General features: G+C 53.2%; 3 protein-coding genes and 1 pseudogene across 4 annotated transcripts in view; 1 reads left to right on the top strand and 3 right to left on the bottom strand.

Annotated features, from left to right (window-relative positions):
* The window catches only part of unc13d (unc-13 homolog D (C. elegans)), a gene marked incomplete at its 5' end in the record, with an annotated part of 15,747 nt that extends 13,388 nt beyond the window's left edge, over nucleotides 1–2,359 (bottom strand). The window contains 6 exons of the mRNA XM_084456090.1: nucleotides 177–243; nucleotides 340–399; nucleotides 534–641; nucleotides 851–907; nucleotides 1,170–1,226; nucleotides 2,297–2,359. Coding sequence (XP_084312216.1) covers nucleotides 177–243; nucleotides 340–399; nucleotides 534–641; nucleotides 851–907; nucleotides 1,170–1,226; nucleotides 2,297–2,359 — 412 coding nt within the window. The remainder of the gene's footprint in view (nucleotides 1–176; nucleotides 244–339; nucleotides 400–533; nucleotides 642–850; nucleotides 908–1,169; nucleotides 1,227–2,296) is intronic.
* Nucleotides 2,360–3,919: 1,560 nt separating this feature from the next.
* wbp2 (WW domain binding protein 2) lies at nucleotides 3,920–8,785 on the top strand. The gene is made up of 8 exons (XM_084456717.1): nucleotides 3,920–4,062; nucleotides 4,965–5,073; nucleotides 5,237–5,372; nucleotides 5,584–5,676; nucleotides 5,839–5,985; nucleotides 6,207–6,329; nucleotides 6,519–6,595; nucleotides 7,358–8,785. Exons 1-8 carry the CDS (start codon nucleotides 4,004–4,006, stop codon nucleotides 7,403–7,405), a joined length of 792 nt encoding a protein of 263 aa, XP_084312843.1. The 5' UTR covers nucleotides 3,920–4,003; the 3' UTR covers nucleotides 7,406–8,785.
* Nucleotides 8,786–10,251: 1,466 nt separating this feature from the next.
* On the bottom strand, nucleotides 10,252–12,945 carry LOC311323791 (E3 ubiquitin-protein ligase TRIM65-like; annotated as a pseudogene). Its single transcript has 5 exons — nucleotides 12,925–12,945; nucleotides 11,644–11,812; nucleotides 11,411–11,500; nucleotides 10,902–11,119; nucleotides 10,252–10,560 (listed from the first exon to the last, which is right to left on the bottom strand). The product of its transcript is annotated as an E3 ubiquitin-protein ligase TRIM65-like (transcript).
* Nucleotides 12,946–19,664: 6,719 nt separating this feature from the next.
* On the bottom strand, nucleotides 19,665–22,227 carry LOC311323790 (E3 ubiquitin-protein ligase TRIM65-like; the record flags this gene model as incomplete). The annotated part of the gene is made up of 5 exons (XM_084456088.1): nucleotides 19,665–19,967; nucleotides 20,309–20,526; nucleotides 20,818–20,907; nucleotides 21,033–21,142; nucleotides 22,199–22,227. 5 exons carry the CDS (start codon nucleotides 22,225–22,227, stop codon nucleotides 19,665–19,667), a joined length of 750 nt encoding a protein of 249 aa, XP_084312214.1.
* Between the last annotated feature and the right edge of the window lie 3,352 nt (nucleotides 22,228–25,579).

The raw sequence follows: 25,579 nt of genomic DNA, 5'->3' as shown, positions 1-25,579 counted from the left end.
AGTCACTTCTGCTGAGGGGACAGCACAGTTGCTGAACAAGCTCAACATTCCTTTTCTAACCCGAGTACAAGGCCATGGCTTGTGCCAGCCGGCGTTACAATTTTAACTTAAGTCTCAGTGATTCTGAAGGGGTGTATTTGAGCGGCTGTGTTTGGTCTACAGATCTGTGAGCGTACCGCTGACATCTTTTCCCAGGATGCCCTTGGCCTCCTTCACCGTGGCCATCAGACAGTACACTGGAGGCTGTAGCGGGGGTAGACATTGATTGTAACTCAACATATTTCTGGGATGTTTTGATGCTGTGTATGAGGATAATAATCCCTGAGGCTCGGGGCTCACCTGTGTAGTCATGACTCTGTCCACCAGACTCCTGTGCTCCGACTCGGTCATGGAGAACGCCTGGTCGATAGAAAGATGTTTGACAGGAGTAAAATATCAGACTAGTAAAATATCAGCCCTACCTGAGTGTGTGTGTGTTTGAGTGCGTGCGTGTGTACGTGTGTGTGTGCATGCATGTGTGTGTGTGTGCTAACCTGCTGTAAGTAATCGTGGAGCTGGCTGTCAGTGAAGACCTCCCCCGAGGCTGGCTTGCCCAGCTTGTGGGCGATGGTGTACAGAAGTTCTTTATACAGGGGCTTCAGCTGAGATGGGGGGACCGGAGAAGACGAGAGAGCGAGGAAGGAGAGAGGAAGGAGAGAGGAAGGAGGCGCTCAGATCGCGTGGGAGTGGACTAGAACTTTCGAGTGGAAAATCATGCTTGTTTAAGGATGTATTACTATGAGGAAATAAACCATATATTTGTTTTGAGTGATATGCTTTGGTGTGTGATGGTGGTACTGTAGCTAGCTACCTCTTGCTCCTTATGTCTTCTCTCCCTCTCCTTTGGGTCTTCATCCTCCTTCCAGTCCTGGGAAAACAAGTCACTGTTACTTATTCTGTTATCCACTGGTGTGTGTTTGTGTGTGTGTATGCGTGTGTGTGTGTGTGTGTGTGTGTGTGTGTGTGTGTGTGTGTGTGTGTGTGTGTGTGCTCTAACCAGACCGCATTTTATAATTTGATTATAATTATACTCTGTGGAAGGATATGGTCCAAATAAAGCTTTGATTGATTGATTGATTTTGAAAGATCAAGTTTAAGTTGCACCACAGCATTTCAAAGATAAGACTGACCCTCCTTTCTTTCAGCCTTCGAGTCACCCCCAGTTTCCTGATATGGCCAGGGAGGCCCTTGAGTGAGACAAAGAGAAAGACAGACAGAGAGAGGGAGAGTAACAAGATACAACGAATGTGTATTCAGTACAGACGTCGGGCATGTATCTAGAATGTGAGGCTGAATTGGAGAGTGATGTTCTCCTCACCTGTCTGTGTCCTGGCGAGCTTTGAGTCTGCATGGAGATAAAAGTGTTATAGCCAAGTCACACTCAAAACAGACAGCACACTACACTGACAGCCGAGCACATGTTGATGGAATTTACCTCTATTATTCTAAATGACACAACACAGTGAAGATGACCTTAAAAACATCAGGGCTTTTACAGTGGAACAATCCCACGCAAATAACAGGGTGACAGTCAACACATTGGTCTCAGTTATCTGGGGGATTTCCTCATCACCGCCAATAAGGAAACTCCAACAAACGGAAATTAGGCAAACACAGAACTGGGGATGAGATGAAAGAGAACCTTCTGTACCGGTTCTACCCCCCACCCCCCCACACACTCATGCACATACACACCAACATACACACACACACACACACACACACACACACACACGCCTACATACACACAAACACACACACACACACACACACACTGGTGGCTCGTAGAGAAGGGAAAAAGCTGAAGTGAATGACTTATGGTCACAATGGCCTCTCTAAAAATACAACATGGACTGTTTGTAAAGCAAAACAACAGTCAACAGTCTTACAGTAGCAGAATATTGAAATGAAATCAATTTGTTCAGAGCCATAAGCTTCATTGAAGGACCCTTCTCCCTTGTTTGTGTGGTTGTTAGAGGCTCACTCTTTAAAGGCACGCACCCACTGCTATATGTGTATTTAACACTTTATTTTATATAGACATCATTAAAGAAAAACACTTTTCTCTGCAAAACACGATGACACTCCAATACCACACGGACACTAGAAAATGTCTTAAGTATTTTGACCACAGCATCAGTTCAGGTCATCATTGCCAAACTGCCATACCAAGAAGCTTTGAATAGTGAACCCCAAAACAAAAATACACATTCAAACAGGTGCTATGTATGTGAACAACACACTTCTTGGTCCTTGCCTGATCAGGTGGTTGGAGGACGTTGTCCTCGGTCGTGGTGAGCCCATCTTCAGTCGCCATCATGGTGCTGGTGGTAGACAACCAACCCCTGTGTGGAGAGGCAGCATGCAGTGTGTGTAGACGTCGCAGCACAAACTCACACGCACAGCAGCCCGGAAGTCATCACTTCCTGTAGAAGGTGGTAACTGTGACTTGCAACTGTTTCTCCATTTCTTGTGTAAATGTCATCTCTCTCGCTCTTTCTCTCTCTCTCTCTTTCTAGATGCACAGGCAGAGGCACAATTTCACAAAGATACATTTGTAACAACGTCCACTCCCTATCAATCCCTTTAAGCTTCTGTTAGATCTCTCAGTGCACCATGGAGAGCCATGGATGGTTGATCGTTCTGTTCTGATATGGGCTCTACAGTTCTGGGCTTGTCGCAACCGCAACACATTACATCTGGCAATCGCCCATGCTGTGTCACATTTCTCTGAAAACTAAGGGAAACACTTACCTACGTTCCTCCTTAAACACATCTGTCACCAGGGTCACTGAGTGCACCTCTAGCCCACAAGATTTTGCAAGGTGTTCCAATTTGTGGGTGCAGAGCATGAGAAAGCTGTCTTCCCCAGCTCAATAACGACCCTGGAAGGGACTTTGGACTTGGTAGCTGCTAGCTGCTTTATATTCCTTTACATATTTCACTTGTTTATTATTATTACTATATTAGGTAAACTATGCATACTAGGCCTTTTCTGCTTCTTTTTTATTCAGTAAGCCTACTTTTGTTTGTCACTCTCTCCTGCTGTAACAACCGACCCCCCCCCCCCTCCTCCCCCCCATCACCATCCCCTGCCACACACACACATCAGATTCTAAAACCTATGACCTATACTATAGAGATACAGTTATATAGTGACTGGGATTAACCCTGAATGAGACAGGGTGCACTCACAGTAAAAGAGAGGGGTTTCTCTGAATGAACCACATGCTTTGCAGAGATGGAGGGCTGCATTGACCTCAAAAGTACTATGGTGATGCTGGCAGGCAGGCAGACAGACAGAAACACATGCATGCACACAACTGATTATCTATGTGTGTGGGAGTGAAAAAAAATCATATGCCTATCAATTAAATGATGTTGGATCTAAATGACTCCCTTCACAAGGGGGGGGGGGGGGGTATGTTCATGGTTATTAATTCTTGTCACATACTTACAAGACAAATGCCTCCGCTGTGTGAATACACGTAGTCTACAGTAGATAGTATAGTGAGCCCCCACTGGGACGCGTAGGCTGATTTGTACACCTGCGTCCCAGAGGGTAGCGTCAACACTCATGAGCTCACCTGCACTCCTCTGTCAGCTGAAAAACATATTTTATTGTACATCAATTCATGATTCAGACTTTAACTAGTCACCAAAAGTTTGCAATCCAAACACTTCACCGTCCACAATGATACATTGACATACATTGGAATAACTGTTCACTGTCAATGGCGGATTACGGCGAAATATAGCCGAGCATGACATCATCGTGTGGGCGTGACGCATGCAGGAAGTGCAGGTGCATATCGAGCATGACATCATCGTGTGGGCGTGACGCATGCAGGAAGTGCAGGTGCGCATCGCCAGCATCACAACAGAGCAGCGAAAGTGGAGCAGCGGACTAGAGACAACCTCACATTTGGTCCAATTCGTTTCGAGACTTCGTTCGTACATTGCAATGGCTCTGAATAAGAACAACTCGGAATCCGGTGGGGTTATCATCAATAATAGTGAAAGGTAACATAGTTAGCCTTATAGTGTCGCAGCCGCAATATCACAACAGCCACCGTGCCATCAACTAGCTAGCAGCTGCAGCCCAAGCTAGCACTAACGTTAGCTGGCTAGGCTATTGGCGTCTGAACTGTGTCGCTACCTTGCAAGTCACATATAGCATATGCTTGCTCTTTCAAAGCTTGTTGGGCTACCTGACCGCAGTGCCTGGCGTGATTGACGATTGTCAGAAAGTAGCTAACGTGAAAACTAGCGATGATGATTGTCAAGGAGGAAGAAAACGCAGTTAGCCAGGTAACCTTAGCACTAGACTAGCAGATGGGTAGTACTGCACCATTATGCTTCTATTGGCTGTGATACTTTAACTAGTCAACTACCGTAACGTTAGCTAGCTAGCCAGTCGACTAGCGTTTATAGCTAACGTGAGCTAAATACCAAAGAGAGGTGTGATAACGTTACTGCGTTGCTAACTAGGCCACAGAGATCTATATCAGCTGACCGTTTCCAGAACATTCGAGATAACGTTACGTTTCTGATTGACGTGGTCCAGGCAGGTAAACCTATTATTGTAGGTATAACGTCAGCCATCCTCGGCTGACAGCAGTGCACCTGTAATCCTATTATAGCTATTACTGGAAGCGAGGTATGTTTGGCAACTGACGGACTGGACAGTTGCACAATGACCATGATGCAATGGTTCCTCTCTTAGTTTATGCCACAGACCAGTTAGTTTAGCCTATACTGTAGATTGGACCAATCAGGGATCTCTGCTTCATCTAATCTAAACACATAGCCTACATTCAGTTGTGACTATACAGTAGATAAAATGAACACAATGTTGAAGAAATTGATAATAGGATTCTGCCATTTATTCACCTGTGTGTTTGTGTGTGTGTATGTGTGACTAGTGTTCTGATGAACTATGAGAATGTGGAGCTGGTCTTCTGTGATGCGGACTCCCTCCCCGATGCCTTCCGCAAGAGTAAGAAGGGCAGCATCTACATGACTCCCTACAGGGTAGGCCAGAGGCCCAGTCTCTAGGGACCTACACTACGTTCACATCGTTACAGCACGTATGGAGGGGACACAGGGCACAGTCTTGGCTCAGTCCAATGATGTGATCGATTGACAGCTGAAGTGTGGGCTGACTGCTGAGGCGGCGGTTGTTGTCTGTCCTCAGGTGATTTTCCTGGCCAAGGGGCGGGACGCTCTGCAGTCCTTCATGATGCCCTTCTATCTGATGAAGGGCTGTGAGGTCAAACAGCCCGTCCTGGGGGCCAACTACATCAAAGGCACTGTCAGCGCTGAGCCTGGAGGTAGGTGTGTGTGCGTGTTTGTGAGAGAGGTGTGTGTGTGTGTGTGAGAGAGAGAGAGAGAGTTTTGGTTTTATGAGATGGAGTGTATGTACTGTACATGACTGTGTGTGCTTTGAGGTCTAAACTGTGTGTTTCCTAGCACTAGCCTGCCCTAATTCAATTCACAGATAATATTGTTGTATTAAAGCTGTCCTCCCCCCATCTATTTCAGGAGGCTGGGAGGGGTCTGTCACCTTTAAGATGGTCTTTGCTGCAGGAGGAGCCATAGAGTTTGGCCAGTACATGCTCCAGGTGGCAGCACAAGGTAGAGACAGCCCTGTGCAACAGTCACATAATCTACAGTTTTCAATGTAATGTAATGTGTGAAGTCTTTCATACAGATCTATTGAATTCAAAAGGGAAAGACATACAGTAAAATGGAAAGATGCCGTCAACAGTATTCACCTGCTTCCCCCAATCTCTGTAGCGTCTAGAGGGCAGCCTGTGACTGGTGGGTTCGGAGGCTGTCCCTACATGGCTAACGGAGCCTACGCTTACCCCCCTCCCCCTGCCAACGGAATGTACCCTGCCGGACCCCCACCAGGGTACTCCTACCCCAGCCCACCCCCAGCCGGTACTGGCACCCAATACAGCACTGTCTTCCTAGCTGCACAAACACATTGCAACGGTCCATATCCTACTGAGTCATATTGATGTTGTGATGCGTGTTTGGTATGATAATACGAATCCATTGAGATTCTGTGTGCCTTGCATGTTTGGATTCTTTGTGTACCTTCATGAAACCACACCACCAACACGCAATGGGATTGGGGACTGACTCTTACTCCTCTCCAGGTGGATTCTACCCCAGCCCCCCAGCATTTGACGGGCCTGCGGCTTACATGCCCCCTCCCCCCTACTCTGCGCCCCTGGGCCAGCAGCCCCCCCACGATCCAGACCTCCCCTCCACACCTGCAGGTGAGTCCTCCTCGCTACACCTTCGGCAGACATATTTTTCTCTCACTTTACACTCCCCAGCTCCATCTCATAAGACAACTCTTACAGTGATCAATGCAAGGAATCCTCCCATGCACCCAAGCTTGTATTTAATTAATGCTGTTCTCCTTCTCCCTCTCTCCCTCCCTCTTCTCACTGTCTTCCTCCCAGCGGAGGCCAAAGCAGCGGAGGCAGCAGCCAGTGCCAGCTGTGCCACGCTCCCTCCCACACATGTTTACCTACCACAGGTAAGCCTGTTTGACACATCTCACCATTTCACCTCATATAGAACTGCTTAGTTAATGACTTTGGGACCGTTCCACAAATGCTTCTGGCCTTGGAGCAGGAAGGAGAGTGAGGCCAAGTCAGCATCCAGCGCAATCAGAACAGAGCAGGGCTCAGAACAGCCAATGAGAACAGAGCAGGGCTCAGAACAGCCAATGAGAACAGAGCAGGGCTTAGCACAGACACTAAGCAGCAGGGAACAAATGAGACAGCCAGGGTGAGTTCAATCTAAAAACGGTGTGAACCAGGGTGAGTTCAATCGGAAAACGTTGTACACCGTTTTGCTACGCTTTTCTGGTTGAAAGACATGTTTCCTCGAAACAGTGCGCAACAGGCTTTGAGGCAGGTTTTCTCTAGTTTGGTGAATGTGTCAGAGGTGTTACCCAACCAGCAGACGGATATTGAAACCCCGCCGCATCTTCTCAGATGCCATAGGTGCAACGCTTGCATAACCCACACTAGTTTCCTTTTCAATAAACATTTTGCAACGTTTTGTGGAGGCTGAACTCACTCCCACTGTCCCGTAGAAGTGAAGCAGGGCCCTCCTGTTCAGTCAGACCAGTACACAAGCGCTTACAGCTGTACCCTTCACATGGGAAATCTAAAGCATCACTTGTTCAGATATAATCCAATGCCCACGTAGTAGCCAACCACAATCAAAGTATTCAGCCAAGCCATCGTTACAATTAATGAGTGTTCTTCCTCTCCGCCCTCCTCCTCTTCAGGACAAGCCTCCTCCCTACTCTCCCCCCGAGGACAAGAAGACCCAGTAGAGCTGCTGAATCCCCCCCTACATGGCATCCACCTTACACGCCCCCATCACTGGGAGCCACTCCCAATCTCCTGGATACCCCCCCCCCCCCCTTCTCTCTCCTATTGTTCTACCACCCCATTCTCTAACCTTCCTATCTCCCTTCATCCTACCTCCCCTCTTTTTCCACGCTCTTTCTCACATTCCTTCTGATTACTCTGACTGCAATTAGCTGCGTTAGCGACGCTCCACTCTCCCATCAGCTGAAGTACAGACTCCCCATGCCTGACGTCAACTAAAACAGTATTAACCTATTTATTTGCAGCTCTTTTAGACAGGATGATATATATGATTGTATTTTGGGATAAGGTTGTCAGGCTATGGGGATATTTTGGGTTTGGACTGTGATTGAGTAGCCTTTGGTCCAAGCGATTTAAGTGTTTAGAAATGCTACATTGTTGCCTTGTCAAGACAATGATAGGTTGGCTGGAGCAAAAAACTGACTGACTGGCACCCGGGCTTTTGATTCACAGTAGCAAGACACTATTTTTCATAAGACTGTTGACCTATTGTACTGGACTGAATAAAGTAATTTATATGCTAATCTTTCCAGGGGCAAGCAAAATGCATTGTTTTATTTTTCTAATTTATTTGTGAGTGTACAGCCTTTTAATATGTTGACTTCAAAGTGAGGGTATAGGTGTTTATTGACAGATGAGGTGTCTTGCTAAAATGAGTGAGACTAACGACCAATATTAGAGCTACCTGTAGATTAGCGCAGGGTGGGGTGTAGATTAACATGTTAGGAGGACAGAGACAGCAGGAAGTCTTAGAGGCCAGCAGCGCCAGTAGTGGTGCCCCCTGATTCTAGATTAGAGCAGACAGAGTGGTACTAGCCAGGCCACGCTGCTCCCAGGGATTATCTGATCTGCGTCTGTGTACATGTACAATACGTGTGTGAGTGTGTGTGAGTATAGAGCAGTCGCCCAATGATGTCACGTCCTCCTGTCTGTCATTCTTTTCTGGACATTCTAGAACACTCCCAAACCCTCCACATCATTCCAGTGTGCTGGGCAAGTCGGATGATCTTCTCATGTATAACAGTAGTGGTTCTACTTTTCTCGTGCCATGTTCTTTACTGACATGTTCGAGGTCAATCTTTAAATCTGATCTGAGCACCTTAGTATTTGGGCCTCTCTGTACTAATTTCTTTGTCTATGGCACAAGGCAGATGGCTGATTCTTTGCACTTTCAGAATGCTATGCATCGGGCCCCTGTTTGCTCTGTCATGGCTGTGTGTACAGTATAATAACGGTTCCGTAACATATGCCTCTATTTATTTCAATCCCCCACTAATTTATTGAGTAATTTATTTTGAATGGGTAAAGTGTATTCTTGAAAAAAATAAATAAATAAAGCATGGTCTCAATTGTGAACTAACAGTATGCATTGGATTGGATTTTATTAAACTGATCTTGTGTGATGTGAAGTGTCCCATGTCTTTTTGACAGTAGTTATATTATATGCCTATCCAATTTTGATGTCTTTCATCAATGTCCAGTTACAACACAACACTGCTAATTTTCACGGATACAAGCGGCCGAAATGAGTTTTCTCCGGAGGGTGGCTGGGGTCTCCCTGAGAGGTCTGGTGAGAAGTTCAGTCATCCGGGAGAGACTCGGAGTAGAGCCGCTGCTCCTTTGCATCGAAAGGAGCCAGTTGAGGTGGTTCGGGCATCTAGTGAGGATGCCTCCTGGGCATCCTAAAAATTTCCCACAGATCGTACAAATAACAGTACCGTACAGTCCCACAGATCGTAAAAATATCAGTACCGTACAGTATAACAAGTCATTATCTTGTCTCAAAATGACTTGAAAGCTAACAAGCTATGATGCCATCAATTCACTACCACTGGCCAAAGGAACTATTACAGTCTGCATGGCTAGTCAATAGTGCTATAGATATCATACATTTCGGGATCCAGGTTCATCAATCAGTATCACATTTGGGATGCAATGAGAGAACGAACGGCTACTTTTCTGTTTCGACTGCTATTCGGATGGTCCCCTTTTTTTTTTTTTGTCCACATGTGCCAACTGACCACTTTTTTGTGAACGGTTAAAAGAGGTCTTCTCTAAAATGACCTCAGCTACCTCACAACAGGAAAATGTCAGGGGATTGTAGATTTAAGTATAGGAGGAGAGAAAGTGTCATACTGTATACTGTACATGGGGTGAGTCCCCATACTCTAACATGGCTAACTTCCCTACACACCTCATAGATCCTCAACCCAATTGATCTGAGTAAGTAAAACGCCATACTGCTTTCACTACTCTATACCTTCCAGATAAATCTATCCTATCCAAGCAGCTTCCTTCCTGATTACAGGTCAGAGAAGCCAATTGGTCAAGGCAGTGGTCACAAACTCAGGTCCGGGAGAGAAACAGGAAGTGATGTTTTTGTTGTTGTTCCAGATTACTAAAATAACATTAAAATGTAAATGATAACTCAGATGTCTTAGTTCTGGCTGGAACAGAACACTCTTATGGTCAGGCCTGGTGGCCACTGCTGTAGGTCATAGCGTCCTGACACTATCCTGCCCTTCAGTAAGCCATCTGCCGGGACTCTGGAGTGAGTAGAGTTGACCTTTAACCTCTGATACAGAGTCAGATCCATGTTCATCTACTAATCCCTAAGAGTTAAAGGTTAGGATTAGAGGCAAGAGGAGGAGATGCTAGATTGGTGGTTCAGGGTAACGTCTCTACCTTGACCAGCCTGAAGTCAACAAAGTCTGTTGTATTTGCTTTCTTTACAGTAAGCAAGTGAAGCCACTGCCCTCAGTTCCCTTCCCGTCTGTGCAGTGGTCAGTTATGTGGAGCAGAGTGTGATGCTGACGCCCTCTCCTATCCAGCAGGCGGGGAACAGTTCCTGGGTGAAGGCACAGTGGAAGGTGTGCAGCCTGGTCTGGCTGTCACCGTAGTACGTCAGCGTTCCGGCCTCGTAGTCCAGCAGTATTCCGATGCGAGAGTGCTGGCTGTGACCCGCCAGCGTCTCCCGGCGCCCGTTGTGCCAAGCGCTCAGCTGCCGCTCGTCCAGCTGCAGGCTCCACGACAGCTCGTTCATTCCCACCATGCACCTTTTTCCCTTCTCCTTCCTGGGGATGCCCTCGTAGGTCACCTTGGGGAGAGAAGGACGGAGGGTGAGGTTGGTTGGAGGGACACACGTGACATCAGGTTTCTGATCTCTCCTGGTCCTGGATGACGCAGACTGCCTAGGGAGAGACTCGTTTTATCTTTGTTTCCAACACAGACAAAGCATTATCCTAGACGATGGTGCCCCTAGACGATGGCACCATCGAAAATGAGACCATCATCTCAATGGGTTCCCCCAGATAAATAAAGGTGAAATAAAATAAACCTCCTTCCAATGAGAGTCATTTATAGTCTGCGTCTGGGAAACCACCCAGATAACTTGACACAATGACAGAAGTTCCATGCCGACCCTCGCTCCCCACTTACCCCCAAGTAGGCCCAGGGCTTGGACACCTCCAGCTCCCAGTAGTGCTGCCCGTGGGTGAAGCTCTGGAAGCACAGCACCTGCCAGGTGTGGTCGAAGCGGGCCTCGTGGGCGGGAAAGGGGCATGGCCCAGAGGTCAGGTGCTCCGCTCGCCGGTTCTCCTGGGAGAGGAGCAGGTGACCGTTGGCCGTGCGGGGGTCGAAGGTCAGGGAGCAGCGGTCTGGGGGGTTCAATGAGTCAATGACATGGCTGAGCTGCATATTCATCCCCTGAACCCTGGGGTCAGACATCCCAAAATAGAATTTAACTCACCTACTGTATGTGCAGTGTATTCTATAATGTGTATGTATACACTGTATGTCAATGTCATGTCAGAACTATACAAATCCACAGGGGTAGTGGGTTAGAGCTGGATGGATTAAGTAATCTATTTACAAACCAAACAAGTTCTTAGTTTCAAAGGCGAAACGTGAGTGAAATTCCCTCTTTTAGGAATGACAGAACAACTTACATGCATTGAGTCCTTCCTTCCCTGCAGCCCGACATGGGGCCACCGGGCTGGGAACCACAGCCAGGACAGGACGCTTATCCTGGGGGGAGCCTGGGGAGGAGAGAGAGAGATGAGAGAAGGTAGACTCAGGACAGAGAGGGGTGTAGATTTGACAGGAGAAGGAAAGAGAGTTTTGTTATGAATGTAGGAAGAAGGGAGAGGTCAGGTCAGACATGGAGGTCAGGTCAGGTCACCTTGCTTGTCCTGGCCCACTGCTGCACACACAGCCTTCTCCAGATCCTCTGCGACCAGCTTGGAGATGCGCGACAGGACATCCGTGACGCCACTCAGTCTCTCTTGAATGCTAGGTGTCACATCCACGGGGAAGCCCTCCAGTCAAGGGACTTCCACTAGCCAGGAGCCCTGCACAGGCACACAGAGTCAGGGTTCAATTGGGTGCCAACAGCCTATTTCACGGTCTATTTTGGCCAATGTTGTCCACTTTGTGTCATTTTCAAACATTTCACATATCAATCCCCAGTGAGAAATTAATCCTCAGCCAAAATGTATTTTTGTTCCTAATTTTAAAGATTTGAAGGTTGGTTATTTTTTACTTTCAGATCAGCTAAATCACTCATAGCCTTTATAATCATGACCAAAACGACCAACCCAAACCGAGATCAGAGCTTTGGGTACCAATTGGACAAGGCAGTTAAGGTACTTAATTGATTGTAATAAGCCTCAGGTGTGTAATTGGAGTCAAGTGCCCATGGCAAGCTATAAAAGCCTTGGAAATACTATGGGAAGATATTGTGTTTTTGTGACAGAAGGTTGCATCATGGAAGCAGTGAGGGTGTTGATGACCCTGGTGCTGGCTGTTTGCGTCCTCAAAGGTTGGTGTTTGTTATAGTATTGAGTACTGAGTGATCTGTTGGGGGTCTGTTGAGATGGCTTCAATGGATAATGGGATCTGTCACTACTCATTTTTATTAGGCATATGGTCTAACTTTTGTATGAACTCTACAGGTTCTTGTTACCCTACTGGAAACTCCATTGAATATAAACCCTCTTTGGACATGTTGAGACATGACAGTAAGTTGGATTTCTCATATGGTAGTAATGCACTTCATCTGGTTGCCCCGTATGTTGCAATGACCTGACATGTAACAAGGTGAACTGTAAGGAAATTCTTCAAAGGTTGATTCATACACGAGTCGGTGGCTATATATGACTGATACCAGACTAACCTACATGCTCCTTTTTTGTTTGTAGTGCCCCTCTATGATCATGATTCCATAAAGCACGCCTTTGAACTTCTTAAAATAATCGATGAATATGAAGGCAAACAAGATGAAGGTAAGACTTGTCCTTTTCAGATCTGAAACTGGCTAATCCCCCTCTATGCAACATTCATTAGGACATTTCCTACACCATGACAAACGCATTCACCACTGGCATTTCTTCCTAAAAAAGGCATTCCATTCCAATAGTCCATGCAAATGGGGCCTGAACTAACAGGAAGTCTTATACTGTACCTGCTGCCATTGTTCTGACATGTATTCCTATCATTTTTGATTCTGATGCAAAACAATTTCCCCCACGAGGGAGAAAGTCCTGTACAATGCTTAAAAGTTCAGATTAGTACATGGTTGAGCTTTATCATACGTTTTCCCCTTCCTCCCAAGTGTACTTGGAGACAAACCAAGTGGAGTCGGGCTTCCACCCTCTAATCTACCATGAAGCAGCAACAGACCTGAAAAGCCTCGCCAGAGGGGACGAGTACGAGGGCCTCGCCAACGACGGCAGCAACCAGACCACCGGCGGTGGCCTCGCCTGGGACGGGGGCAACCAGACCACCACCGGCGGCCTCTCTTACGATGGGGGCAACCAGACCACCACCACCGGCCTCGCCTACGACGGGGGCAACCAGACCACCACCGGCGGCCTCGCCTACGACGGGGGCAACCAGACCACCACCGGCGGCCTCGCCTACGACGGGGGCAACCAGACCACCACCGGCGGCCTCGCCTACGACGGGGGCAACCAGACCACCACCGGCGGCCTCGCCTACGACGGGGGCAACCAGACCACCACCGGCGGCCTCGCCTACGACGGGGGCAACCAGACCACCACCGGCGGCCTCGCCTACGACGGCGGCAACCAGACCACCACCGGCGGCCTCGCCTGGGACGGGGGCAACCAGACCACCACCACCGGCGGCCTCTCTTACGATGGGGGCAACCAGACCACCACCACCGGCCTCGCCTATGACGGGGCCAACCAGACCACCACCACCGGCAGCCTCGCCTACGACGGCGGCAACCAGACCACCAACGGCGGCCTCGCCTACGACGGGGGCAACCAGACCACCATCACTACCGGCGGCCTCGCCTACGACGGGGGCAACCAGACCACCACCGGCCTGGCCTACGACGGGGGCAACCAGACCACCACCACCGGCCTCGCCTACGACGGGGGCAACCAGACCACCACCACCGGCCTCGCCTACGACGGGGGCAACCAGACCACCACCGGCGGCCTCGCCTACGACGGGGGCAACCAGACCACCACCGGCGGCCTCGCCTACGACGGGGGCAACCAGACCACCACCACCGGCGGCCTCGCCTACGACGGGGGCAACCAGACCACCACCGGCGGCCTCGCCTACGACGGGGGCAACCAGACCACCACCGGCGGCCTCGCCTACGACGGGGGCAACCAGACCACCATCACTACCGGCGGCCTCGCCTACGACGGGGGCAACCAGACCACCACCGGCGGCCTCGCCTACGACGGGGGCAACCAGACCACCACCACCGGCAGCCTCGCCTACGACGGCGGCAACCAGACCACCACCGGCGGCCTTGCCTACGACGGGGGCAACCAGACCACCACCGGCGGCCTCGCCTACGACGGGGGCAACCAGACCACCACCGGCGGCCTCGCCTACGACGGCGGCAACAAGACGACCGGCGGCCTTGCCTACGACGGCGGCAACCAGACCAACACCGACGGCCTCGCCTACGACGGGGGCAACCAGACCACCACCGGCGGCCTCGCCTACGACGGCGGCAACCAGACCACCACCGGCGGCCTCGCCTACGACGGGGGCAACCAGACCACCACCGGCGGCCTCGCCTACGACGGGGGCAACCAGACCACCACCACCGGCGGCCTCGCCTACGACGGCGGCAACAAGACGACCGGCGGCCTTGCCTACGACGGCGGCAACCAGACCACCACCGACGGCCTCGCCTACGACGGGGGCAACCAGACCACCACCGGCGGCCTCGCCTACGACGGCGGCAACCAGACCACCGGCGGCCTCGCCTACGACGGCGGCAACCAGACCACCACCACCGGCAGCCTCGCCTACGACGGCGGCAACCAGACCACCGGCGGCCTCGCCTACGACGGCGGCAACCAGACCACCACCGGCGGCCTCGCCTACGACGGCGGCAACAAGACGACCGGCGGCCTTGCCTACGACGGCGGCAACCAGACCAACACCGACGGCCTCGCCTACGACGGGGGCAACCAGACCACCACCGGCGGCCTCTCCTACGACGGGGGCAACCAGACCACCATCACTACCGGCGGCCTCGCCTACGACGGGGGCAACCAGACCACCGGCGGCCTCGCCTACGATGGGGGCAACCAGACCACCACCACCGGCGGCCTCGCCTACGACGGGGGCAACCAGACCACCATCACTACCGGCGGCCTCGCCTACGACGGGGGCAACCAGACCACCACCGGCGGCCTCGCCTACGATGGGGGCAACCAGACCACCACCACTGGCAGCCTTGCCTACGACGGGGGCAACCAGACCACCACCGGCGGCCTCGCCTACGACGGGGGCAACCAGACCACCACCGGCGGCCTCGCCTACGACGGGGGCAACCAGACCACCACCACCGGCCTCGCCTACGACGGGGGCAACCAGACAACCACCGGCGGCCTCGCCTACGACGGGGGCAACCAGACCACCACCACCGGCAGCCTCGCCTACGACGTCGGCAACCAGACCACCACCGGCGGCCTCGCCTACGACGGCGGCAACCAGACCACCACCGGCGGCCTCGCCTACGACGGCGGCAACCAGACCACCACCGGCGGCCTCGCCTACGACGGGGGCAACCAGACCACCACCGGCGGCCTCGCCTACGACGGGGGCAACCAGACCACCACCACCGGCGGCCTCGCCTACGACGGCGGCAACAAGACGACCGGCGGCCTTGCCTACGACGGCGGCAACCAGACCACCACCGACGGCCTCGCCTACGACGGGGGCAACCAGACCACCACCACCGGCGGCCTCGCCTACGACGGCGGCAACAAGACGACCGGCGGCCTTGCCTACGACGGCGGCAACCAGACCACCGACGGCCTCGCCTACGACGGGGGCAACCAGACCACCACCGGCGGCCTCGCCTACGACGGGGGCAACCAGACCACCATCACTACCGGCGGCCTCGCCTACGACGGGGGCAACCAGACCACCACCGGCGGCCTCGCCTACGACGGGGGCAACCAGACCACCACCACCGGCAGCCTCGCCTACGACGGCGGCAACCAGACCACCACCGGCGGCCTTGCCTACGACGGGGGCAACCAGACCACCACCGGCGGCCTCGCCTACGACGGGGGCAACCAGACCACCACCGGCGGCCTCGCCTACGACGGGGGCAACCAGACCACCATCACTACCGGCGGCCTCGCCAACGACGGGGGCAACCAGACCACCATCACTACCGGCGGCCTCGCCAACGACGGGGGCAACCAGACCACCACCGGCGGCCTCGCCTACGACGGGGGCAACCAGACCACCACCACCGGCAGCCTCGCCTACGACGGCGGCAACCAGACCACCACCGGCGGCCTCGCCTACGACGGGGGCAACCAGACCACCACCACTGGCCTCGCCTACGACTGGGGCAACCAGACCACCTCCACCACCGGCCTCGCCTACGACGGCGGCAACCAGACCACCATCGGCGGCCTCGCCTACGACGGCGGCAACCAGACCACCACCGGCGGCCTCGCCTACGACGGCGGCAACCAGACCACCACCGGCGGCCTCGCCTACGACGGCGGCAACCAGACCACCGGCGGCCTCGCCTACGACGGCAGCAACCAGACCACCACCGGCGGCCTCGCCTACGACGGCGGCAACCAGACCACCACCACTACCGGTGGCCTCGCCTACGACGGGGGCAACCAGACCACCACCGGCGGCCTAGCCTACGACGGGGGCAACCAGACCACCACCGGCGGCCTAGCCTACGACGGGGGCAACCAGACCACCACCGGCCTCGCCTACGACGGGGGCAACCAGAACACCACCAGCGGCCTCGCCTTAGTTCAGATATAATCCTATGCCCACGTAGTAGCCAACCACAATCAAAAGTATTCAGCCAAGCCATCGTTACAATTAATGAGTTCTTCCCCTCCGCTCTCCTCCTCTTCAGGACAAGCCTCCTCCCCACGAGCACAAGAAGACCCAGTAGAGCTGCTGAATCCCCCCTACATGGCATCCACCTTACACGCCCCCATCACTGGGAGCCACTCCACATCTCCTGGATACCCCCCCCCCCCCTTCTCTCTCCTATTGTTCTACCACCCCATTCTCTAACCTTCCTATCTCCCTTCATCCTACCTCCCCTCTTTTTCCACGCTCTTTCTCACATTCCTTCTGATTACTCTTACTGCAATTAGCTGCGTTAGCGACGCTCCACTCTCCCATCAGCTGAAGTACAGACTCCCCATGCCTGACGTCAACTAAAACAGTATTAACTTATTTATTTGCAGCTCTTTTAGACAGGATGATATACATGATTGTATTTTGGGATAAGGTTGTCAGGCTATGGGGATATTTTGGGTTCGGACTGTGATTGAGTAGCCTTTGGTCCAAGCGATTTAAGTGTTTAGAAATGCTACATTGTTGCCTTGTCAAGAAAATGATAGGTTGGCTGGAGCAAAAAACTGACTGACTGGCACCCGGGCTTTTGATTCACAGTAGCAAGACACTATTTTTCACAAGACTGTTGACCTATTGTACTGGACTGAATAAACTAATTTATATGCTAATCTTTTTCTAATTTATTTGTGAGTGTACCGCCTTTTAATATGTTGACTTCAAAGTGAGGGTATAGGTGTTTATTGACAGATGAGGTGTTTTGCTAAAATGAGAGACTAACGACCAATATTAGAGCTACCTGTAGATTAACATGTTAGGAGGACAGAGACAGCAGGAAGTCTTAGAGGCCAGCAACGCCAGTAGTGGTGCCCCTGATTCTAGATAAGAGCAGACAGAGTGGTACTAGCCAGGCCACGCTGCTCCCAGGGATTATCTGATCTGCGTCTGTGTACATGTACAATACGTGTGTGAGTATAGAGCAGTCGCCCAATGATGTCACGTCCTCCTGTCTGTCATTCCTTTCTGGACATTCTAGAACACTCCCAAACCCTCCACATCATTCCAGTGTGCTGGGCAAGTCAGATCTCATGTATAACAGTAGTGGTTCTACTTTTCTCGTGCCATGTTCTTTACTGACATGTTCGAGGTCAATCTTTAAATCTGATCTGAGCACCTTAGTATTTGGGCCTCTGTACTAATTTCTTTGTCTATGGCACAAGGCAGATGGCTGATTCTTTGCACTTTCAGAATGCTATGCATCGGGCCCCTGTTTGCTCTGTCATGGCTGTGTGTACAGTATAATAACGGTTCCGTAACATATGCCTCTATTTATTTCAATCCCCCACTAATTTATTGAGTAATTTATTTTGAATGGGTAAAGTGTATTCTTGAAAAAAAATAAATAAAGCATGGTCTCAATTGTGAACTAACAGTATGCATTGGATTGGATTTTATTAAACTGATCTTGTGTGATGTGAAGTGTCCCATGTCTTTTTGACAGTAGTTATATTATATGCCTATCCAATTTTGATGTCTTTAATCAATGTCCAGTTACAACACAACACTGCTAATTTTCACGGATACAAGCGGCCGAAATGAGTTTTCTCCGGAGGGTGGCTGGGGTCTCCCTGAGAGGTCTGGTGAGAAGTTCAGTCATCCGGGAGAGACTCGGAGTAGAGCCGCTGCTCCTTTGCATCGAAAGGAGCCAGTTGAGGTGGTTCGGGCATCTAGTGAGGATGCCTCCTGGGCATCCTAAAAATTTCCCACAGATCGTACAAATAACAGTACCGTACAGTCCCACAGATCGTAAAAATATCAGTACCGTACAGTATAACAAGTCATTATCTTGTCTCAAAATGACTTGAAAGCTAACAAGCTATGATGCCATCAATTCACTACCACTGGCCAAAGGAACTATTACAGTCTGCATGGCTAGTCAATAGTGCTATAGATATCATACATTTCGGGATCCAGGTTCATCAATCAGTATCACATTTGGGATGCAATGAGAGAACGAACGGCTACTTTTCTGTTTCGACTGCTATTCGGATGGTCCCCTTTTTTTTTTTTTGTCCACATGTGCCAACTGACCACTTTTTTGTGAACGGTTAAAAGAGGTCTTCTCTAAAATGACCTCAGCTACCTCACAACAGGAAAATGTAAGGGGATTGTAGATTTAAGTAGGAGGAGAGAAAGTGTCATACTGTATACTGTACATGGGGTGAGTCCCCATACTCTAACATGGCTAACTTCCCTACACACCTCATAGATCCTCAACCCAATTGATCTGAGTAAGTAAAACGCCATACTGCTTTCACTACTCCATACCTTCCAGATAAATCTATCCTATCCAAGCAGCTTCCTTCCTGATTACAGGTCAGAGAAGCCAATTGGTCAAGGCAGTGGTCACAAACTCAGGTCCGGGAGAGAAACAGGAAGTGATGTTTTTGTTGTTGTTCCAGATTACCAAAATAACATTAAAATGTAAATGATAACTCAGATGTCTTAGTTCTGGCTGGAACAGAACACTCTTATGGTCAGGCTTGGTGGCCACTGCTGTAGGTCATACCGTCCTGACACTATCCTGCCCTTCAGTAAGCACTCTGCCGGGACTCTGGAGTGAGTAGAGTTGACCTTTAACCTCTGATACAGAGTCAGATCCATGTTCATCTACTAATCCCTAAGAGTTAAAGGTTAGGATTAGAGGCAAGAGGAGGAGATGCTAGATTGGTGGTTCAGGGTAACGTCTCTACCTTGACCAGCCTGAAGTCAACAAAGTCTGTCGTATTTGCTTTCTTTACAGTAAGCAAGTGAAGCCACTGCCCTCAGTTCCCTTCCCTTCTGTGCAGTGGTCAGTTATGTGGAGCAGAGTGTGATGCTGACGCCCTCTCCTATCCAGCAGGCGGGGAACAGTTCCTGGGTGAAGGCACAGGTGTGCAGCCTGGTCTGGCTGTCACCGTAGTACGTCAGCGTCCCGGCCTCGTAGTCCAGCAGTATTCCGATGCGAGAGTGCTGGCTGTGACCCGCCAGCGTCTCCCGGCGCCCGTTGTGCCAAGCGCTCAGCTGCCGCTCGTCCAGCTGCAGGCTCCAGGACAGCTCGTTCATTCCCACCATGCACCTTTTTCCCTTCTCCTTCCTGGGGATGCCCTCGTAGGTCACCTTGGGGAGAGAAGGACGGAGGGTGAGGTTGGTTGGAGGGACACACGTGACATCAGGTTTCTGATCTCTCCTGGTCCTGGATGACGCAGACTGCCTAGGGAGAGACTCGTTTTATCTTTGTTTCCAACACAGACAAAGCATTATCCTAGACGATGGTGCCCCTAGACGATGGCACCATCGAAAATGAGACCATCGTCTCAATGGGTTCCCCCGGATAAATAAAGGTGAAATAAAATAAACCTCCTTCCAATGAGAGTCATTTATAGTCTGTGTCTGGGAAACCACCCAGATAACTTGACACAATGATAGAAGTTCCATGCCGACCCTCGCTCCCCACTTACCCCCAAGTAGGCCCAGGGCTTGGACACCTCCAGCTCCCAGTAGTGCTGCCCGTGGGTGAAGCTCTGGAAGCACAGCACCTGCCAGGTGTGGTCGAAGCGGGCCTCGTGGGCGGGAAAGGGGCGTGGCCCAGAGGTCAGGTGCTCCGCTCGCCGGTTCTCCTGGGAGAGGAGCAGGTGACCGTTGGCCGTGCGGGGGTCGAAGGTCAGGGAGCAGCGGTCTGGGGGGTTCAATGAGTCAATGACATGGCTGAGCTGCATATTCATCCCCTGAACCCTGGGGTCAGACATCCCAAAATAGAATTTAACTCACCTACTGTATGTGCAGTGTATTCTATAATGTGTATGTATACACTGTATGTCAATGTCATGTCAGAACTACACAAATCCACAGGGGTAGTGGGTTAGAGCTGGATGGATTAAGTAATCTATTTACAAACCAAACAAGTTCTTAGTTTCAAAGGCGAAACGTGAGTGAAATTCCCTCTTTTAGGAATGACAGAACAACTTACATGCATTGAGTCCTTCCTTCCCTGCAGCCCGACATGGGGCCACCAGGCTGGGAACCACAGCCAGGACAGGACGCTTATCCTGGGGGGAGCCTGGGGAGGAGAGAGAGAGATGAGAGAAGGTAGACTCAGGACAGAGAGGGGTGTAGATTTGACAGGAGAAGGAAAGAGAGTTTTGTACAGAATGTAGGAAGAAGGGAGAGGTCAGGTCAGGTCACCTTGCTTGTCCTGGCCCACTGCTGCACACACAGCCTTCTCCAGATCCTCTGCGACCAGCTTGGAGATGCGCGACAGGACATCCGTGACGCCACTCAGTCTCTCTTGAATGCTAGGTGTCACATCCACGGGGACGCCCTCCAGTCAAGGGACTTCCACTAGCCAGGAGCCCTGCACAGGCACACAGAGTCAGGGTTCAATTGGGTGCCAACAGACTATTTCACGGTCTATTTTGGCCAATGTTGTCCACTTTGTGTCATTTTCAAACATTTCACATATCAATCCCCAGTGAGAAATTAATCCTCAGCCAAAATGTATTTTTGTTACTAATTTTAAAGATTTGAAGGTTGGTTATTTTTTACTTTCAGATCAGCTAAATCACTCCTAGCCTTCATAATCATGACCAAAACGACCAACCCAAACCGAGATCAGCGCTTTGGGTACCAATTGGACAAGGCAGTTAAGGTACTTAATTGATTGTAATAAGCCTCAGGTGTGTAATTGGAGTCAAGTGCCCATGGCAAGCTATAAAAGCCTTGGAAATACTATGGGAAGATATTGTGTTTTTGTGACAGAAGGCTGCATCATGGAAGCAGTGAGGGTGTTGATGACCCTTGTGCTGGCTGTTTGTGTCCTCAAAGGTTGGTGTTTGTTATAGTATTGAGTACTGAGTTATCTGTTGAGATGGCTTCAATGGATAATGGGATCTGTCACTACTCATTTTTGTTAGGCATATGGTCTAACTTTTGTATGAACTCTACAGGTTCTTGTTACCCTACTGGAAACTCCATTGAATATAAACCCTCTTTGGACAGGTTGAGACATGACAGTAAGTTGGATTTCTCATATGGTAGTAATGCACTTCATCTGGTTGCCCCGTATGTTGCAATGACCTGACATGTAACAAGGTGAACTGTAAGGAAATTCTTCAAAGGTTGATTCATACACTTGAGTCGGTGGCTATATATGACTGATACCAGACTAACCTACATGCTCCTTTTTTGTTTGTAGTGCCCCTCTATGATCATGATTCCATAAAGCACGCCTTTGAACTGCTTAAAATAATCGATGAATATGAAGGCAAACAAGATGAAGGTAAGACTTGGCCTTTTCAGATCTGAAACTGGCTAATCCCCCTCTATGCAACATTCATTAGGACATTTCCTACACCATGACAAACGTGTTCACCACTGGCATTTCTTCCTAAAGGCATTCCATTCCAATAGTCCATGCAAATGGGGCCTGAACTAACAGGAAGTCTTATACTGTACCTGCTGCCATTGTTCTGACATGTATTCCTATCATTTTTGATTCTGATGCAAAACAATTTCCCCCACGAGGGAGAAAGTCCTGTACAATGCTTAAAAGTTCAGATTAGTACATGGTTGAGCTTTATCAAATGTTTTCCCCTTCCTCCCCTACCTCCCAAGTGTACTTGGAGACAAACCAAGTGGAGTCGGGCTTCCACCCTCTAATCTACCATGAAGCAGCAACAGACCTGAAAAGCCTCGCCAGAGGGGACGAGTACGAGGCCACCACCCGCGGCCTCCCCTGGGACGGGGCGAGGCTCGCCTACGACAGCGGCAACCAGACCACCACCACCAGCGGCCTCGCCTACGACGGCGGCAACCAGACCACCACCAGCGGCCTCGCCTACGACGGGGGCAACCAGACCACCACCGGCGGCCTCGCCTACGACGGGGGCAACCAGACCACCACCGGCGGCCTCTCTTACGATGGGGGCAACCAGACCACCACCGGCCTCGCCTACGACGGCGGCAACCAGACCACCACCGGCGGCCTCGCCTACGACGGCGGCAACCAGACCACCAGCGGCGGCCTCGCCTACGACAGGGGCAACCAGACCACCACCGGCGGCCTCGCCTACGACGGCGGCAACCAGACCACCACCGGTGGCCTCGCCTGGGACGGGGGCAACCAGACCACCACCACCGGCGGCCTCTCTTACGATGGGGGCAACCAGACCACCACCACCGGCCTCGCCTACGACGGGGGCAACCAGACCACCACCAGCGGCCTCGCCTATGACGGGGCCAACCAGACCACCGGCAGCCTCGCCTACGACGGGGGCAACCAGACCACCACCACCGACGGCCTCGCCTACGACGGGGGCAACCAGACCACCACCGGCGGCCTCGCCTACGACGGGGGCAACCAGACCACCATCACTACCGGCGGCCTCGCCTACGACGGGGGCAACCAGACCACCACCGGCGGCCTCGCCTACGACAGGGGCAACCAGACCACCACCGGCGGCCTCGCCTACGACGGGGGCAACCAGACCACCACCGGCGGCCTCGCCTACGACGGGGGCAACCAGACCACCACCGGCGGCCTCGCCTACGACGGGGGCAACCAGACCACCACCGGCGGCCTCGCCTACGACGGGGGCAACCAGACCACCACCGGCGGCCTCGCCTACGACGGGGGCAACCAGACCACCACCGGCGGCCTCGCCTACGACGGGGGCAACCAGACCACCACCGGCGGCCTCGCCTACGACGGGGGCAACCAGACCACCACCGGCGGCCTCGCCTACGACGGGGGCAACCAGACCACCACCACCGGCCTCGCCTACGACGGGGGCAACCAGACCACCACCGGCGGCCTCGCCTACGACGGGGGCAACCAGACCACCACCGGCGGCCTCGCCTATGACGGCGGCAACAAGACGACCGGCGGCCTTGCCTACGACGGCAGCAACCAGACCACCACCGGCGGCCTCGCCTACGACGGGGGCAACCAGACCACCATCACTACCGGCGGCCTCGCCTACGACGGGGGCAACCAGACCACCACCGGCGGCCTCGCCTACGACGGGGGCAACCAGACCACCACCGGCGGCCTCGCCTATGACGGCGGCAACAAGACGACCGGCGGCCTTGCCTACGACGGCAGCAACCAGACCACCACCGGCGGCCTCGCCTACGACGGGGGCAACCAGACCACCATCACTACCGGCGGCCTCGCCTACGACGGGGGCAACCAGACCACCACCACTGGCCTCGCCTACGACTGGGGCAACCAGACCACCACCATCGGCGGCCTCGCCTACGACGGCGGCAACCAGACCACCTCCACCACCGGCCTCGCCTACGACGGGGGCAACCAGACCACCACCGGCGGCCTCGCCTACGACGGGGGCAACCAGACCACCACCGGCGGCCTCGCCTACGACGGGGGCAACCAGACCACCACCACCGGCGGCCTCGCCTACGACGGGGGCAACCAGACCACCACCACCACCGGCGGCCTCGCCTACGACGGGGGCAACCAGACCACCACCACCACCGGCGGCCTCGCCTACGACGGGGGCAACCAGACCACCACCACCACCGGCGGCCTCGCCTACGACGGGGGCAACCAGACCACCACCACCGGCGGCCTCGCCTACGACGGCGGCAACCAGACCACCACCGGCGGCCTCGCCTACGACGGGGGCAACCAGACCACCACCGGCGGCAGCCTCGCCTACGACGGCGGCAACCAGACCACCACCGGCGGCCTCGCCTACGACGGCGGCAACCAGACCACCACCGGCGGCCTCGCCTACGACGGCGGCAACAAGACGACCGGCGGCCTTGCCTACGACGGAGGCAACCAGACCACCACCGGCGGCCTCGCCTACGACGGGGGCAACCAGACCACCACCGGCGGCCTCGCCTACGACGGGGGCAACCAGACCACCACCGGCGGCCTCGCCTACGACGGGGGCAACCAGACCACCACCACCGGCAGCCTCGCCTACGACGGCGGCAACCAGACCACCACCGGCGGCCTCGCCTACGACGGGGGCAACCAGACCACCACTACCGGCGGCCTCGCCTACGATGGCGGCAACCAGACCACCTCCACTGGCCTCGCCTACGACGGCGGCAACCGGACCACCACCGGCGGCCTCGCCTACGACGGCGGCAACCGGACCACCACCGGCGGCCTCGCCTACGACGGCGGCAACCAGACCACCACCGGCGGCCTCGCCTATGACGGGGGCAACCAGACCACCACTACCGGCGGCCTCGCCTACGACGGCGGCAACCAGACCACCTCCACTGGCCTCGCCTACGACGGCGGCAACCGGACCACCACCGGCGGCCTCGCCTACGACGGCGGCAACCGGACCACCACCGGCGGCCTCGCCTACGACGGCGGCAACCGGACCACCACCGGCGGCCTCGCCTACGACGGCGGCAACCGGACCACCACCGGCGGCCTCGCCTACGACGGCGGCAACCGGACCACCACCGGCGGCCTCGCCTACGACGGCGGCAACCGGACCACCACCGGCGGCCTCGCCTACGACGGCGGCAACCGGACCACCACCGGCGGCCTCGCCTACGACGGCGGCAACCGGACCACCACCGGCGGCCTCGCCTACGACGGGGGCAACCGGACCACCACCGGCGGCCTCGCCTACGACGGGGGCAACCGGACCACCACCGGCGGCCTCGCCTACGACGGGGGCAACCAGACCACCACCGGCGGCCTTGCCTACGACGGGGGCAACCAGACCACCACCGCCGGCCTC

The sequence above is a fragment of the Borostomias antarcticus genome (assembly GCF_949987555.1).
Source record: "Borostomias antarcticus genome assembly, chromosome: 22".
NCBI lineage: Eukaryota > Metazoa > Chordata > Actinopteri > Stomiiformes > Stomiidae > Borostomias > Borostomias antarcticus.
This window is presented reverse-complemented; position numbering and strand designations above follow the sequence as displayed.